The 18,212-nt window shown below is 39.0% G+C and overlaps 1 protein-coding gene across 1 annotated transcript in view; it reads left to right on the top strand.

The window, feature by feature from the left end:
• Positions 1-17,350, top strand: part of LOC146475584 (uncharacterized) — an 873,425-nt gene extending 856,075 nt beyond the window's left edge. Inside the window, exons 28-29 of the mRNA XM_085116063.1 lie at positions 15,123-15,194; positions 17,275-17,350. Coding sequence (XP_084972189.1) covers positions 15,123-15,194; positions 17,275-17,350 — 148 coding nt within the window. The remainder of the gene's footprint in view (positions 1-15,122; positions 15,195-17,274) is intronic.
• Positions 17,351-18,212: the final 862 nt, after the last annotated feature.

Genomic DNA, 18,212 nt, shown 5'->3' with positions numbered 1-18,212 from the left:
TGGAAAAAATCTGAGTGTAGGTTCTATTTTAGGGGAATGACCTTAACCCTCGGACGTACATGCAAACTCATACCCTCACCGTGGTACAAGAGGTGGGTGGTTGGAACTCCCCACCCCTTAGCGTTTTCGGTACCGTTACGATACGATACGATATATTTCGTTATTTTATTACGATGCGCTACGATGTATTCTTTAATAGATAGCCTGTTATCTTGTCTACAAGAAGATGTTAATATTTTTGGATACATATACAAGTGGCGCTGCTTGGGGCCAGTAAAGTCATCCAACATGGCGGACTCTTTTTGTCTGATTTTTCTCTTTTTTCTACTATAACTTTCGTTTTCTGCCAGAAAATTGAAAGTTTTACCCAGAAAATACACTTTTCAAAGACAACTTAGCATGTAAAATATGGCTTAATACATCCTTGAGTTGCTTTACAACTACTTCCGGCTCAGAATATGGCTCTGACAGCTTATAATATTACATTTTAATCCATTAAAACCACACTTCACTTGTTGTTTAATATATCCTGTATCTATGAGCCGATTACCGCCAAATTCGCAGTAAATGCGTCTCAGACACAAACAAAAACTCTCTTGATAAAGTAAAATAAAAAGAAATAAACAGGGGGAAGGAGTTACCATCCACAATCACCCCCCCCCCCGTATCTTCCCCCCCCCCCCTCTCCCCCGCCCACCCCGTTTCAAGTCCGACGGTCAACTGGAAAACTGGTGGGGGAGAATAAATTTAAAGGAAGGTGCAAAGTCTAAATAACATACCCGGACGCTTACATGATTCCGTGAAGAATTTCTTGTTGAGAAAGTATGCTCTCGATCTTCAATATGATATATTGGTTTGACTCGACGTTTCCACGTGGTCCGTTCTATTGAAGACCCTTTATTGAGTTACGTTTTAATAGACGTAACTCGGTTATATTTATGGCCTGAGGGCCTAGGGCTTTTAAAAGCGCCGTGTAACAAACAAAGTACTGCTGCTTCCTGGCCGTGAACGTTTGTGCAATAAAGTGATAAACTCGCCGACAGATTTGATCGTTAAGGAAACATAAATATGTCGGTAGTCCATTACTGAAGATGCAGTTATCTTGGTAACGAACACCAATTTACAGCATGTTTTCGCGCTTCCAGGTTTGAATGAATTAAGAGCTACTGACCGTAAATATCAAAAATTCCACGACAGAGAGGAAATTTCAGATTTTATTTTATTTCACTTGAATGTTCTCTTTGGTGAACTATTTTCAAAAATCACAATTAAGAGTTCCACCACTTTTTCGTTTTTCTAAAATTTAGAAAAGTTGAATTTACGGCTACACACCTGATTCAGCCCCCCTCCCCCCCCCCCCCCCCCCGGAAATACGGGAAAATCGTGTATCTTTAGCAGCATCGCACACAGCAACGACGACTACTCCCGTTTTTCTGTTTCGGTTGCAAGTAAATCTTTCTATTATCTCTCGTTTAGTGTAACAATGAAGTCGCAAGTCGTATTTTTAATGTGCTAATTCACTAGTTAAAGACAGCGACCTTCAAGGATTAGATTTCGAATTAAACTTAGGGCCGATTTCAGAGGCCTATATCTGTCCCGGCATATGTTTTCTGGAGCAAAACTATAGCTAAGGTCTAACCTCAATCTTTCCTTTTCACGCCCTCGAAGTGCCTTTTTTGGCCCACTAAAAGCGAAGCATTCAGAATAAAAAGTGTGCAGGGTATTTTGATTAGTTCGATGGCTCGTTGTCACGATTACTGTCACGCAAATCACATAACTAAAACAATCCATTCATTTAAAGTAAACGTTTTTTTTGTTCTCAACGACAAATCTTGAAGGCACGTATTTAATATTTCAGGTCCTTTACAATACCACGTCATTATTTCAAATTTTAAAAGAAACAAGAAGCTGTTTCCAGCTTATACTCGGGTCATATTTGACTGTGTGGTGCGTAAAGCCTACAATCTTTTAACAGTGATAACCTCCAGCATCGCCAATTGCCCCAAATAGATAGCCTGCTAGCAAGCTCTCTTGGGGGTGGATCCTCTTTCTCCCTACCGCCCTCACCCCTCAAGACAGCTTGCTCGCAGGCTACCAAATAGATAGATACAGTGAGGCAATAAGAAACCACCAGATAGAATTGTATTTCTTGCAGTCAGAATGAAATACAGGGGAAAACGACATTTGTCATACGAATGCGTTTTATAACCCCCGGGCTTTAATCATTACGTTTTCACCTTTCGTTTAGAGACAGAAACCATTTGTATGGTCCTAATACGTATGTGACGCCGGGTCAATGACGGATCGTAATTTTTGGTATGATCTAGACCCGGGGGGGGGGGGGGGGGGTACTCCCTTATGTGACCTTAACGGGGACGTGCGGCCCGATAGGGTATGGTTTTCAGGGTGTCTTGTCTTGAACGGGGTATCTATTTCATCACTTCCTGTCTTAAACAGGGTATCCCTACATGACCTAAATGGCTTAAACAGATTGTGATTGCCAATGCCTTAAAATACAGTAACAAACTAGTGTATTCTTATTTCATTCTAGTCTTAAACAGGGTGTGATTTTGCGTTAGCCATTTTCATCCCAACAACACATATATGTGACGAAAACACCGTTCTTGCTTTTATGAATTGCTTCATGATAATGTGTGAATGACACCAACTGATGTATATTTCCATCATCAAACCCAGCAAACCGACTACGCCTCCCGATTTTCGCTGCATATCACCGTTGGTTTGGCAACAAAGTCCTAAATGCCAATTGTTCGGCCAAATAATAACATCAAAAATTGCACTTATTTATCGTCAGTTTTTAATCCAAATAATTTGTTCAAAAATGAAAAGTCTATATTTACAGCAAACTTCCAGGTCAGACCTTGGTATCTGACTGGAAGTTTTCCTCTCAACGCTTTCCGAGGGCTATACTTCAGCCATTTTATCAGACCCAGTCTTGCGTATCTCACGTTGCCTCGTTTACGCCCGAAGAGAATTCTGGGTAATTCAGCCATAGCGCGAGCGTAGAACTCCTGCCCTTTTATTTCATAGTTTTAATGTAAGTGTCGAGTCACCCAGTACCACCAGCAAAATTTCGAATCCATTGAATATTTTATTACTCCAAACGCCTCCAAATTGCCTTGGCAGGTCCTGGAATCCATCCTCAAAACGGCCAAAGAGGCAACTTCACTCGTGGACCTCCATGTCTGCTACACAGCATGTTTGGCGACTCAGTCAGCATGAAATCACCTCTCACCTCTGTTTTCTTTCAGAGGATTGCCTCTACCCACATCCCAGCTTAATGATGCCAGAATGGGGGTTTCTGCAGAGGAAAAATGGCTCGAAAAACACTTATAAAGCGATGATTTTACCAGATTCGTGCTCGTGCACTCGCTCGAAACAAACAACAATCGTCACTTGCATCACGTGACAATTTAGCCTGAGCCCACAGTTTCTTAAGACCGCAGATATTTTTATTTCATCTCCATTTATGGAGAAATTAAGTGGCTCAGACTATTTATTGCCAAAAAGTCATTGAAAAAAATACCACACACCTGGTATTTAAAGGGTTAAATGTCTTAGACAGGGCCTGAAAATTTTGAATATTCTGTCTTAAACGGGATAGGGAAATCGGAGAATTGTGGTTTGAACGCCCTGGCCGCACCTCCTTACCCAAGCATATGTTGAGTACCCCCCTCCCTGGGATCTAGAGTAACGTTACGCATCACGCGCACGTTTATATCCTTGTACGTTTTTCAATGTTTCGCTGTTTATATTTTTAAATGAAATTCAGGGGTAAGCATTTGTTATTCACCTTTCATTTAAAGACAAAAACCCTTTCTACATTGATTGTTTTTCTATAGTAAACGTGAGACATCTTTATCTATCTTGGCCCGCAAGGTCATAGACTGATTTAGTTGCCTAATTTTCGGTTCAACAAAACTAACCTTGAGGCACTCTGGTTAGCCTAAAGAGCACTCCAGTTAGCCTAAATAGCACTTTGGTTAGCTTAAATAGCTCCTCGGTTAGCTTAACAGTTAGCAGCTTAGGTTGGGGTTGTTCATGCCTCGCATGCCTCGCATGTTTTGTTCATGCCTCGCACGTCTGACTCGCATATTGTAAACACTCCTCAAGGCCCGACAACAAAGAACGCGACCGAGAATTTAAATAATTTGATCACACGACAGAAAACGTAACTCGTGCTAGCCAAGTACAAAAAACGAGACCGAGAACAATAACTCGTGGCCCGAAGTCTTATCTCTCGGCCCATCGCGACCCCAAAAAGAAAAAAAAAATGATAGTGTTACCGAAACCTGAACTCGGTCCGCCGTAAGGCCTGTTTACACAGGCGATTTTTGTGGTGATTCCAAATCGCCCGTGTAAACTAGCGGCGATTTCATGGCGATTTTGTGGCGAGTCTACGACCTTTTTTCAGCGGCTAGCACGGAGCGCATGCGATGTTAACCCTAAGCATTGTTGCAAATAAAAATGTAACATGGAAATGGACGTAGAGACTGCTCAAATGGCTGCGGCGTGTTTAGGAATTGGCACAGTTATTCTTTGTCGCCGCCAAAAAAAAAACGTCGACAGCGAAAAATCTGGGTTAAGCCGTGGATTTCGACCGAGGGAAACAGACGGTGCATTTCATCGTTTACTTAAAGATCTCGAAGGAGACCCCGATCACTACAGCAATTATCTGCGTTTAGACTTTGCAACATTTGAAGGGCACGTGCAAAGTGTGTACCCCTTTTTGAAAAAGAGGAACACGAAAATGAGAAATGTCCGCCATGTTTGTGACAAACTATCCTCGGGGGTACACCAAAGTAGGTTTTTGTTATTCTCAAACTGAAAAAAATCGCCAGTAAATCGCCTCAAAATTCGAGCATGTTCGAAATCGCGGCGATTTTGTGGCGACAAATCGCGACGAAATTTCCATGAAATCGCCGCTAGTTTACACGAGCGATTTGGAATCGCCGCAAAAATCGCCCGCGTAAACGGGCCTTTACGGCCCGAGTAATAAATACAGGTATTAGAAACCGATTTTAAGCGCCCATCATAATAGTTGATGACGCACTATACAAACTTCCTGTCAAATCTCATCAAATTAACTATTATACTCTTGCTATCTACATTGCAAAAACATTTCAAAAGATAAATGGCTCACCTTCATGACATCTACTAGCTTTCTGTGTCGATTTATAGAGTTGAAACACAACAACAACGTGTTCACATACCGCACAGGTATTTGGCACGGGTTAATTAAATTTATCCAAAAATACAAAAAGAGCTTTGTACCCTACGTGCTTTTATTAGTATTTATTTTATCTAGTCAATGACAGAGGGGTTATCTCACTTTCTAAACTGTTTGACTGAAAGCTTATTTAATAAAGCGACAAGATTAGTTGCATTTCTACTAAAGAATATACCATCCACAATCGAATCCTGAAGGTACTTACCATTATAAAACAGGAATACTCTGACTGACTGTCTCACCACTAAACAGGAACGTATTCGTTTCCTTTGGTCAATTTTATGACTCTTGAATCCCATTCAACACTGCTGAAAATCCGTTAGTTATGCTTATCTGCAGGTTAAATCAGCCCATGGCACGGTCGTTTTCATTTGATGCCGGTTGTGATTAGCGTGACACAAAGATCACTTCCGGTAGCGCGGGGGGAATAGAACCAAACTGAGCTAAGTTTCCTTCCACCAGTAAACTAAGCCCTAGCTGTGGGAAAACAGTTTATGAGTTTAAAAATCCACGTATCTGTTATAGATCTTTCATTTTGATCTTTTGTTCTCTTTTTTTCTCTTTTTCCTCCTTTAATTACGGGATCAGTAAACGGAAGTAAAGGGAACTGAGGTGGAAGGGGGTGAATATAAGCGGGTGTTTCTTCTTATTGACCCTTATTTATGGGAGCATTTTGGGTTTCTTTCCGAGTTTCATATTAGGAGTCTTCAGTTCGAGGTTCTCTGATACGTAACTGAAGGTTTTCAAGTCAGTTCCATGCCTATGCGCAGATGCCGCCCTGGTCATTTTCTATGGTTGTTCAAGCAAGAGCCGTGAAAGGATCTCTCGTCGCGCCGTGGTATTTGTAGTCTCGCAGCCGTTCTGTGTCTCGTCTATTTGTTTCTCCTTGAAATGCCTGGATGTCGTCATCCAGAGAATAAATCGTTCCGCGGTTTTTTTGTCGCCAGCAGGACGCGAAAAGAAAGAACTGATTTGCTGCGCTGTGAGAAATTCCGAAGTTTTAAAGAGAAGTTCCCATTCGGAACACCGAACGCCTCATATCCTTAGCTACCGTTTTCGGATATTTGCGGTCTTGAAAATTATCAATACATAAATACCCACCACCAACACCCCCCACCCCCCGTTCCGACCGCCTCCTTCTCAGTTCAAATGGAGACTGAGGACAAGTTTTAAGGTTTCCATTTAATCAGGAATTGGAGACCATCACAAGAATTAGTCAGTTTAAAACAGATGCTCGAAATTACTAAGAACGTTGTTCAAAAGTTGCTCCAAAATCTTGTATGATTTTTTTCTTTTTTTTTCTTTAAACCTTTTAAAGCTCCGTTAATGTTGTTAATGTTAGTAAACTTTAAGAAAGTTCCTCAGTACTCAACTAAACAAAGGTTTTTTTATTTCACTGCTCCTTGGCTACTGAGCTGTTCATGACTTGCTAAGACGAGATACATTTTCTCATTCAAGATTAATTGTAATTGCCCGAATATACCCACAAGCTTAAGACAATCCCCATCCTCACCAAGAGAAATGTTACTCAATTTTTTGCCCTAAATTCTCCCATAACAAAAGACCAAACAAAAGCCAATGAAATAACCGAATGACACCCGCCAATTTTCGAATAGCAATTAAAAAAAAAACAGTGCCCCACCACGACACAGAAAGCGGTGAGGGTAAAAGACGGAATGAGTTTGCGGAATGGCATGTGGCATGGCGTGCGGAATGGCATAATTATGCGAAATACGATTTACGCGGGAAATAAATTAACTGAAGAGCGCGTCATGTTTCCCCGCCAATTTTATAAGAGCAGCAGCTTTTTGATGCTGCGGAGTCTTGCTGAATATATACAGCAATTCGAGGATTAGATCATCTGATCTTTGATTTGGAAGAAGTGAGGGTAAAGAAAGCGATGAAAACTGTTTATATTTTTAGCATTCAAGGAACTATGAGTAAATCCGTAGTAAATTAAATTTCATGTTCATTTTTCTCCATGCGACTTCGGTTGACAAAAATAACGTGGCAGCGTGAAGTCTTATCAGAACAAAGATTGATCCTTTACCGAGGGCAAATAATAAACATTGTTCTTTTTTTAAACGCTCGGTAAAGGATCAATTCTCATACCCTGTATGCTCAATGATTCATTTATCATGAGCGGGAAAATTGGCGCTGATTTTTATTGCGATCGGAAGGGTTTGAAGAACAATTTGACCAAAATGCATTTGTGATAAGAATAGTTTCACACCATACTTGTCATCTGTTTTTTTGCTCTAGGGCTTTTTCGCTTTTAAATCTGAAGTTAGGTTGGGACGCCTGGCACTAATAGCCCTTAATTAAAGACGGATATGGTTAGTTCGATAATGCGTAACTGAACTACAATGTACATGAATCGCCGTGTTGAATAGCTAGCTAGCTAGCTCAGCAGCTCAATAGTGTCTTGCGTACTCGTAGCTTGACGAAAATGTATGGTGAGAAAAAGTAAAATATTATTTTTCCCATGAATTGTACAAATTGTTTATTCATTACCTTATGTAACCGTCAAAGAGTCTGATAAAATGACCGAGATTATAAAATTTAAAATTTCTCACATAATAGTTTTGACCTTGGACTGATGTTATTTCTCCAGTCTGCTGTTGCTTTTTGTCCAGGCTACTCGCTGCCACGTTCTTTTTGTCAACTAGAAATTTGATTTATTCTTAGTTCCTAGAATGCGAAACTTCATCGATTTCTTCACTCTGACTCACTTCCTAACCAGCGATCAGACATGTTCTATCCCAGGCCTTTATTTTCTGATCCTCGATCTGTTGTTTGGTTGTTTAATAGTCCGCAACATCGAGAAAACTGCTGCTCTTATAAAATTGGCGCGAAAACAGGATGCGCTCTTCAGTTAATTTATTTCCCACGTAAATCGTATTTTGCATAATTATGCCATTCCGCACGCCATGCCACATGCCATTCCGCAAACTCTTTCCGCCTTTTACCCTCACCGCACAGAAAGCTAGTAGATGTCTTGAAGATGAGCCATTTATCTTTTGAAATATTTTTGTAATGTAGATAGCAAGAGTATAATAGTTAATTTGATGAGATTTGACAGGAAGTTTGTATAGTGCGTCATCAACTGTTATGACATGCGCTTGAAATATGTCGGCAAAATTTATCACGCAGATCGAGTCCCACGGTGGATAGGTTACTAATATTTATTTCTTTTAAAATTTGAAATAATCATGTGGTATTGAAAAGGACCTGAAATATTAAATACTTGCCTTCAAGATTTGTCGTTGAGAACAAAAAAAAAACGTTTACTTTAGATGAATGGATTGTTTTAGTTATGTGATTTGCGTGACGGTAATCGTGACAACGAGTCATCGAACTAATCAAAATACCCTGCACACTTTTTATTCTGGATGCTTCGCTTTTAGCGGGCCAAAAAAGGCACTTCGAGGGCGTGAAAAGGAAGGATTAAGGTTAGACCTCAGCTATAGTTTTGCTCCAGAAAACAAATGCCGGGACAGATAGAGGCCTCTGAAATGAGTCCTAATTTCAATTCGAAATCTAATCCTTGAAGGTCGCTGTCTTCAACTAGTGAATTAGCACATTAAAAATACGACTTGCGACTTCATTGTTACACTAAAAGAGAGATAATAGAAAGATTTACTTGCATCCGAGACAGAAAAACGGGAGTAGTTATCGTTCTTGTGTGCGAAGCTTCTAAAGATGCACAATTTTCCCGTTTTTCCGGTGGGCCGAATCGGGCGTGTAGCCGTAAATTCAACTTTTCTAATTTTTAGAAAAACGAAAGTGTGGTGGAACTTTTAAGAGCGGTTGTTAGTAACTTTCGAGAATCCGGCGACAGAAGCGACAATTCGAATTTCTTTTTATTTGCCCCAAAAGACCCTTTTGGTGAACTATTTTCAAAAATAATATTCAAAAGTTCCAGCGAATTTTTATTTTGGCAAAAATTGGGAAAGTTCGAAATCGGCCAAAACGCGACCGATGGCCCGATTGAAATTATGCAAATTAGTACATTTTTAAAACTCTCGTTCAAGACAAGGTAGCGTTTTCTCGAGTTGACACTTTCACAATCGTTTTTACATCCCTTGTGCTTGCTTCTAAACTATATTTTATCTCCACCTGAACATTCTTTCATTTAAAGTTGCCCACGTAAAGAATACAATGTTTGCTATTCCTTAGATAGAGTGATTTTTGCCATATTTCAGATGACCATATCATCAAGGGTATACAAATATACTGGTAATGAAATCACTTTTTTGAACGGGCAATTGTTCTTATTTATCATGTTAAAACATTTAGTTTGGCCCGTGAAAAGCGAGCGCGCTAGGTCGAGATGTGTGGAATGCACTTTGACACAATTCGCCATTTCAGTACTTCATGTTCCTCCTGTTACTTTGCACTTATCAATACACTTCACGGAAGCTTTTAGATAAAAGCCAAGGTCTCTGTGTTCATTTCATGCTTTTATGCACGTAAATAACTAGCTTCAAACTTGAGTGCTCCCCATATTAGCATTAGGTTATCAGATGATTCCTTTCAGGTAAAATTTTCGAGTTTATATTGAGCCGTTCAAGCGAGATGAAAGAGCCGTTCGCTGGGAAATAACTTGAAATCAGTGAAATTAATACCCTGTCTCTCATATCATGCTGCACTTCCAAACTACCGTTATTATTAAGCTAGAAAGTGTAAATGCTCCCTTTTTACGTGACCTAAAACAGAATTTGCCTAAAATATTACGAATAAAGTTCACCACAAGAAAAAACTGAAAAAATCGCACACCGACGTAAATGTAAACATCAGCCGTTTCTCGACTTGCTACATGGATGAAACGCGTCCGTTATTTTACCTCTGTATACATTTATGATCAGAGAGTAGAAACAAAAAATCTTCTCTATGCCCATCTGTATAAATGCACTCAACAATCAGGCTTTGATTTTCTGTATGTTTGTCGAAAATACTGAAGAATAGTGCAACATAATAATTTGTTACTGACTACTTGACTCATTCAATCACAACCGGATACATGTAACACGACTGGAAACTAGATATAAAGAAATGCTCTTGCTTGTCTGCAATCGTTACTCACATTATATCTGGCGATATCACATCCCCGAGGCAAGGCTGAAAATTGTCTCAAAATCCGCATATTAGAGATTCAAGTTTTGAACAACGCAACAACTTTCATTGCGTGCATGACAAGTGAAATGTGATACACAAGCGCGCGAAAAGCACCGGAATAAACAATGTCAAGATTCGCCCTTGTGATGACAGTGCGAAAATGATTTTTGAAATTACAAGAAGAAATTGAGGCAAGTCAAGGTCTGCAAGGTATATTTGATTGCCGGATCATGTTTCCTCCTCTCCCCCCACCCGCCCCCCCTCCCCCTCCTGGGGATTGTACCGAATTGTCATCATCAACAACAACAACAACAACCTTTATTTTCCTCAAAATAAAGCCGAAATTAACTGAAATGAAAGTAAACAAATCAAGAGCTTTTGAAACCTCAATTTGGTATTTCAATACTATCCTCAAACAAAAAGTTTGGAGGAGAGTGGAGTTTTTTTTTCGCCATGGCACCTCTCCGTGCGGATCAAGCTCAAAAAATGCGCAAGATTTGTAATGTGTTACGCTTAATCAATGCAAAAAGGACGTTCGCTCGCACCTATCAAGGCACAAAAGATCGGGCTTTTAAAGAAATTCAGGACGAAATAGTGTTGTTGCTAGGGCAGGTAAAGTGTTTTCGTTTGAGTGAAACTGAGAGCATGAAAGAACATTTTATTTCTTTCTCTGACTTTCCCCATTTTTGTAAACAGAAATCCACTGCTATGCATTACTTGACTTTATTCCAGGAATTATGATTTACGATTGAAACTTTCCGTTCGTCTTTATATGCTCTCACCACCGAGAGAAGTAAGGCCTTCGTGTGAACTGGAACAGTCAGAAACCTTTACCGACGAAGGGAGACCGAGGAATGAAAAGCAAAGAATCGTTGTCATTGTCAATGCATGTACTGTGGGTTAACCCAATCCAAGTGGAACTCGTAATTAAGTTATATCTTCAACCATGCCATATAAAAACCTCTATAAATTGAACAATCACTGGACTATGGTACACAGGTTCAAAAGATACTCTTACTGGCCTTGTCAAAGGCTGTTCGTATGGTGGATACTCTGGAGCACGCTAAAGGAGGATTTAACAATGACAACGTAAGACTTACACAGTGACGGTCCGTAAGTGATAACACCGTCTTTTAGGCCGAACACGAAAATCCGAGAAATACCAGTCGTGCCCCTCATCCTTTGAGACTAGTGCGCGCTAGAAAATAAATTAAGGTTAAACTCTTGTCTTAAAATTTGATCAGCCCTTCCGTAAGCAATAATGCAGAATAATGTTGTGTATTTCCAGTTAACATTTTATCGCCATCAGTGACTCATCTCAAACAGACATTAAAGCGAGGTTTAACAAGTTAACCTAAAAAGAAGTTTTTTTTTTTCGTTCCATTCATGGTGAACGTCAATCTCGTACCCAGAGTCTTCAGGCTTTTTGGTCAGCGGGGCAACGCCGGGAAGACTCTGGGGACATCGAATTTTATTACCGCAGGATTTCTGCGGTAAAACAATGGCCACCGTTACGGAACAGCCAATCAAAAAAATTGAATTTTTTCGACGTCCCCAGAGTCTTTCCGGCGTTGCCCCGCTGACCAAAAAGCCTGAAGACTCTGGGTACGAGATTGGGTGAACGTCCTTATTAGATTGATTAACCGTATAACACATTGCAAATATTGCGCACCTTTTGAGCTTGATCCACAACTTTTGCACGTTGATCCATGGCGAAAGACAAACTTCACTCTCCTAAATATAATAGCTTTTTATTTGAGGATAGTATTGAAATACTGCATTGAGGTTTCAAAAGGTCTAAATTTGTTAACTTGATTTAAATTAATTTCGGTTTTACTTTTCCTGTAATGTTATTTTATTAATGAGAATCCGGCACAGACAATACAGAGTGAATCTCAGAAGAGGAAAACTACATGATTATTGTTTCAGTCCATTAAATATACCTTGCAGACCTTGACTTGCCTCAATTTCTTCTTGTAATTTCAAAAATCATTTTCGCACTGTCATCACAAGGGCGAATCTTGACATTGTTTATTCCGGTGCTTTTCGCGCGCTTGTATATCACATTTCACTTGTCATGCACGCAATGAAAGTTGTTGCGTTGTTCAAAACTTTGAATCTCTAATATGCGGATTTTGAGACAATTTTCAGCCTTGCCTCGGGGATGTGATATCGCCAGATATAATGTGAGTAACGATTGCAGACAAGTAAGAGCATTTCTTTATATCTAGTTTCCAGTCGTGTTACATGTATCCGGTTGTAATTGAATGAGTCAAGTAGTCAGTAACAAATTATTATGTTGCACTATTCTTCAGTATTTTCGACAAACATACAGAAAATCAAAGCCTGATTGTTGAGTGCATTTATACAGATGGGCATAGAGAAGATTTTTTGTTTCTACTCTCTGATCATAAATGTATACAGAGGTAAAATAACGGACGCGTTTCATCCATGTAGCAAGTCGAGAAACGGCTGATGTTTACATTTACGTCGGTGTGCGATTTTTTCAGTTTTTTCTTGTGGTGGACTTTATTCGTAATATTTTAGGCAAATTCTGTTTTAGGTCACGTAAAAAGGGAGCATTTACACTTTCTAGCTTAATAATAACGGTAGTTTGGAAGTGCAGCATGATATGAGAGACAGGGTATTAATTTCACTGATTTCAAGTTATTTCCCAGCGAACGGCTCTTTCATCTCGCTTGAACGGCTCAATATAAACTCGAAAATTTTACCTGAAAGGAATCATTTGATAACCTAATGCTAATATGGGGAGCACTCAAGTTTGAAGCTAGTTATTTACGTGCATAAAAGCATGAAATGAACACAGAGACCTTGGCTTTTATCTAAAAGCTTCCGTGAAGTGTATTGATAAGTGCAAAGTAACAGGAGGAACATGAAGTACTGAAATGGCGAATTGTGTCAAAGTGCATTCCACACATCTCGACCTAGCGCGCTCGCTTTTCACGGGCCAAACTAAATGTTTTAACATGATAAATAAGAACAATTGCCCGTTCAAAAAAGTGATTTCATTACCAGTATATTTGTATACCCTTGATGATATGGTCATCTGAAATATGGCAAAAATCACTCTATCTAAGGAATAGCAAACATTGTATTCTTTACGTGGGCAACTTTAAATGAAAGAATGTTCAGGTGGAGATAAAATATAGTTTAGAAGCAAGCACAAGGGATGTAAAAACGATTGTGAAAGTGTCAACTCGAGAAAACGCTACCTTGTCTTGAACGAGAGTTTTAAAAATGTACTAATTTGCATAATTTCAATCGGGCCATCGGTCACGTTTTGGCCGATTTCGAACTTTCCCAATTTTTGCCAAAATAAAAATTCGCTGGAACTTTTGAATATTATTTTTGAAAATAGTTCACCAAAAGGGTCTTTTGGGGCAAATAAAAAGAAATTCGAATTTTCGCTTCTGTCGCCGGATTCTCGAAAGTTACAGACAACCGCTCTTAATTGTAATTTTTGAAAATAGTTCACCAAAGGGAAAATTTAAGTAAAATAAAATGAAACCTGAAATTTCCCCTCTGTCGTGGGATTTTTGATATTTATAGTCAGTAGCTCTTGATGCTTGAAACTTCACATATGCCGAGAGTAGCATGTGATTTTTGTTTTGTTTTGTTTGACATTTATTTCCGAGATTTTCACCAAGCATACACCAAAATAACCAGTCTTTCAATATTTCAGAGATAGCAGCTAAGCACAATTCCAAATAATGAAATGTTTAGCGCAAAATTCGGCACTTATCCAGAAGTAGACTGACAGAGCACCTGATCCTTTTATATGGATGTCATTCACACCTTCCTTTCGGAAAGCGTTTTGAAATAGGAGAAATGTTTTCCTTTCTTTCCGTTTAACGAGCCTTTGACACCAAATATTTAAGAATAATTTAAATTCCCATGCGTTCCTTAAGACAGGAAACGTAAAGGTGTTTGCGAACACATAGTGTGTTCACTGTCTTTTATGAGAAATGTGACTAAGCCTTGTGCCAACTAACTAACTTTAGAGTTCTAATTTGACAAATTTTGATGTTGGTGCTTGTTTTATGAAGCTGCAGGTGTTATCTTTACTCGTAGGTTATTTAATCCCATCAGACCGGGAGGGCTCCTCCAAATCTTTTTATCCTAGTCCAAAATTTAAAGAAATTAATAGTCCATTTTGAGATTGCTTAAATGATTTAGTTTGCAACCTTGTGCCACAAAATTTGACTACTATTTTACCAGGTAACTTAGCTGTACTGAGAACTTTAGCCCACTATTATTAATCATTTTCTTTCGAAATCTATGCTCAGGTTAATATAATCAAGAAAAACAGAACGAAAACAGGACTTGCTATATTCTTGATCGAGACGTTAGGCTTTTTTTTTAGTCTTAAATGTCTATGTGGCCTCCGTTTGTAGAGCTGTAAAATTAAATCTGCGTGGTTTGTATTGCAAAATGTCAACCATCAGTTAAAAATGGTTGGAAAATGGTTTTCTGTGGGTAACCTGATAGCGTAATTCTTATTGCCGTTTAATGATCGTAAGAATTACAAAAAGAAGAAGAAGAAGAAGAACGAGAACAAGAACTGGAACTGGAAACGATAACGTCTAATGTTGCTGGACGATAGGGTTTCAGCTTCACATTTCAATTTTTATCTAACTTAATTATCACGTTTTATTATGGTACAGTATGTTTTGATAGTTTCCTCCTTCTTTTAAGTTGTCTGAAATACTTAAAGAAGCTTATTTCATTGCAGGGGTTTGTCTGGAAATGGTTTAAGAAATCTTTCTTCAGGAATCTTTTCCACCTTATCGTACCTAGACTACATGTAAGTGTGCCACCATCAATTTGCCTTGTAGCCTTTATGTCTTTTTCCTCTTCTTCGTCTTCTTGTTCTTGTTGCTGTTGTTGTTGTTGTTGTTCTTTTTCTTCTTCTTCTTCTTCTTCTTCTTCTTCTTCTTCTTCTTCTTCTTCTTCTTCTTCTTCTTCTTCTTCTTCTTCTTCTTCTTCTTCTTCTTCTTCTTTTTATTCCTCTTGTTCTTGTTCTTGTTCGTGTTGTTGTTGTTCTTCTTCTTGTTCTTCTTGTTCTTCTTCTTTTTCTTGTTCTTCTTGTTCTTCTTGTTCTTCTTGTTCTTCTTCTTTTTCTTCTTCCTCTTCTTCTCGTTAAGCCTACATCTGAAGATTTCAACAATGTACAAAGGATTTTCACGCTAGAGTAAAATGTATTCGTCATTACGTTTTTCCTTATTGCATCTTAGCAGCGAAGCGACGAATTTAGAAGTACTTTAAGTTCCTTTTTGTCTTGTCATTGGTCGGATGGCTTATATGTGTTTCCCCGAAATGCTACTGACGCCTTTTTAGGTATTCCTTTTGGCCGTCAAGTTAAAGTTCACCCGCGTATCATAAAAGGGAGGACTGTCTCCAAGGGTCAATTTTCCTGTCTTTTGAGCCAGTTGCCATTAAAAGGTCTGTTTGATATAACTCAGCACATGTTTATTCATATTTAACCGGATTTGGTCAATATTCATATATTGTAAGTCTGGTTCAATCGATGGCGACATTGGACCACGCCATAGCCACGTGACCCAAATCAGGAAATGGAGCAAAGTACATAGTATTGTGTCTTTTTTCAAGAGTTTCATGTATATATTATACAGTTTCATTAGCAGGACTTTGTGATTTGAGAATTTTGCAAAGCTAGTCTGCCGTGTTTAAGATTTTTATTCCAACAAAAGTGAAAAAAGTAGCAGAATTTGAAACACAACCTTGTTTCTTGGCAATCACTGTTTGTATGAAATAACGCTGTTCTTGTCTTTAACTGCATCATCAGGTGACGCAGAGTAAAATATCAGTACTGTTGTTGCCCCACATTGTTTCGTGCTCTACTACCTCAGTGTATTTTGTGCAATTTATTAGCTGTATAGGTATTGGTATGTTCTGTAAGGGACGTACTAAAGGGACTTTAAATCAAGGAGTAAGAAAGACGCTATTCATATGCAACAACGGCAAAAAGAGAAATGTAAATTTACCTCTGCACATTACAAAATTATGCATAGATGTAGTACATAATTACGACTATAGAAAACTTAGATGAGATACCACAGGAAGACGTGAAAACGCAATCTTAACAACAACATATACTCCTCCTAATTCAAACACGCAACAAGGGAAATTTATTGCAGCAAGTCAGAAATTGCACCCAGATCTGTGTGGAAATTATGTTATCAGTTCGGAATTTCAAGTTCAAGCTCATAGGTCGTCTCGCGAGGAAACAAGTGGTCGCTAACAAACTTTTTGGGACCTGACGCCCAGTTTTCTTAAAACAAATAGTAGAATCATCCGCTCGGCATGAACGGTTTTAACGAGCGATTTAGAACATGTGTTCTAAATTAAACCTTGTTTTATAATAGCGTACAAACTTAAGAAAAAGTTGAGCATAGTTGTTATCGTGGCAAAATTTGCAGCTGTAAAATCCTAGGTTAATTCAATATCAATTTTAACGTCGCGACGCTATTTTCTACAACTTCAAGTAGATTATAAAACCAACATGCTGGCGCTCCGACTCTATCTCTCGACAAAGCTATTGAAATTGCAAGAACCAATGAACTGTCGGTAGCACAACTGAAATCAATGAAGTCAAGCAGTGGAGTAGTTCATGGCATAATCAAAGGGCAACAGTGCAAAAGGAATTCTTGGAAAACACCTTCCAAGGAATGAACCCAGCAGTCATGTGGCAAATGGGGCAACATTCATGCAAAGGATTCATGTCTAGCCATGGGGGGAACGTGGCCGAACACAATGGCCCATGATTTTTCATTATTGGTTATTGCAAATTGTTGGAAAATGTTTATAAACCTAATAAAAAGTCCCTTGTGTTGTCTTGTTTTTGTTTGTTTGCATTTTTCCAGTAACTTGGCAGATAATAAACTCGTGAACATTACCGCTGGTCTTTTCTGGAATCAACAGTCTCTGCAATATTTGTGAGTAGCATCCTATGGTCTGTCATGTTTCTATTAGGACTGATTGAGGTATAGCATGTCCATTGTTTTCATAGTTGAATTATGTATGTGTTTAGTTACGGCACTTTTTAGTCAATAACACTGAAACGAAACTCTGAACTTATTCTCCAATCCTTATTCCTAATCCTCCTTCGTCGTTGACTATATGTTAGCCGGGCTTGAACATCACTGATTGATTGACTGACTGATTTATTGGTTGGCTTCACACTAGACCTTGTAAGTATAATCTAAGTGCACTTGAAACCTACTTCGAGTGTGGAGAGGTAAAACCTACCAACTTGAACTTTACTTAGTGACCATGGAAACGTTCGTAGTTCAAAGAAGCCGAAGTACGCCGCCAAGTATGGCCAACAGCACACTTGAGAACATACTTGACCAATAGGAAAAGGGAAACCAACTGAAAGCCACGTGCTGTGGTGCCAGGACAGATAAACATTTTGCCGTGAACTAAAATCAATCCAAAAAATCAAAATGCATGGCTAGAGATACGCCTCGCAGTTTGAGGACTTCGCTTACCAAACCACACAAAACGTTGAACGTTGGACGAGTCACGCGGAAATGCATTTTCCAAAGCGGATCCATGTCGCGGTTAGCTAAAAGCAGTCTAAACCAATTTTGTGGACGAGGCCATGCCCAAACCCTGTGGCGATTTCTTTGCCGAAAATCACGTTACTGAACCATTCTTGACGTACACAGAAGATGTCGCCTGTTCTTTTGTGTTGTCGCCAAGTACTCGTAAACAATGAAGTACCCATGCATTTCCTGTAATGTTAAAGGCTCTCTGAGTTAAAATTAAAGACAAAATAAAGAGTAAACAACATAAAACG

The sequence above is a fragment of the Pavona decussata genome, unplaced genomic scaffold (assembly GCF_977016875.1).
Source record: "Pavona decussata unplaced genomic scaffold, jaPavDecu1.1 SCAFFOLD_84, whole genome shotgun sequence".
NCBI lineage: Eukaryota > Metazoa > Cnidaria > Anthozoa > Scleractinia > Agariciidae > Pavona > Pavona decussata.
This window is presented reverse-complemented; position numbering and strand designations above follow the sequence as displayed.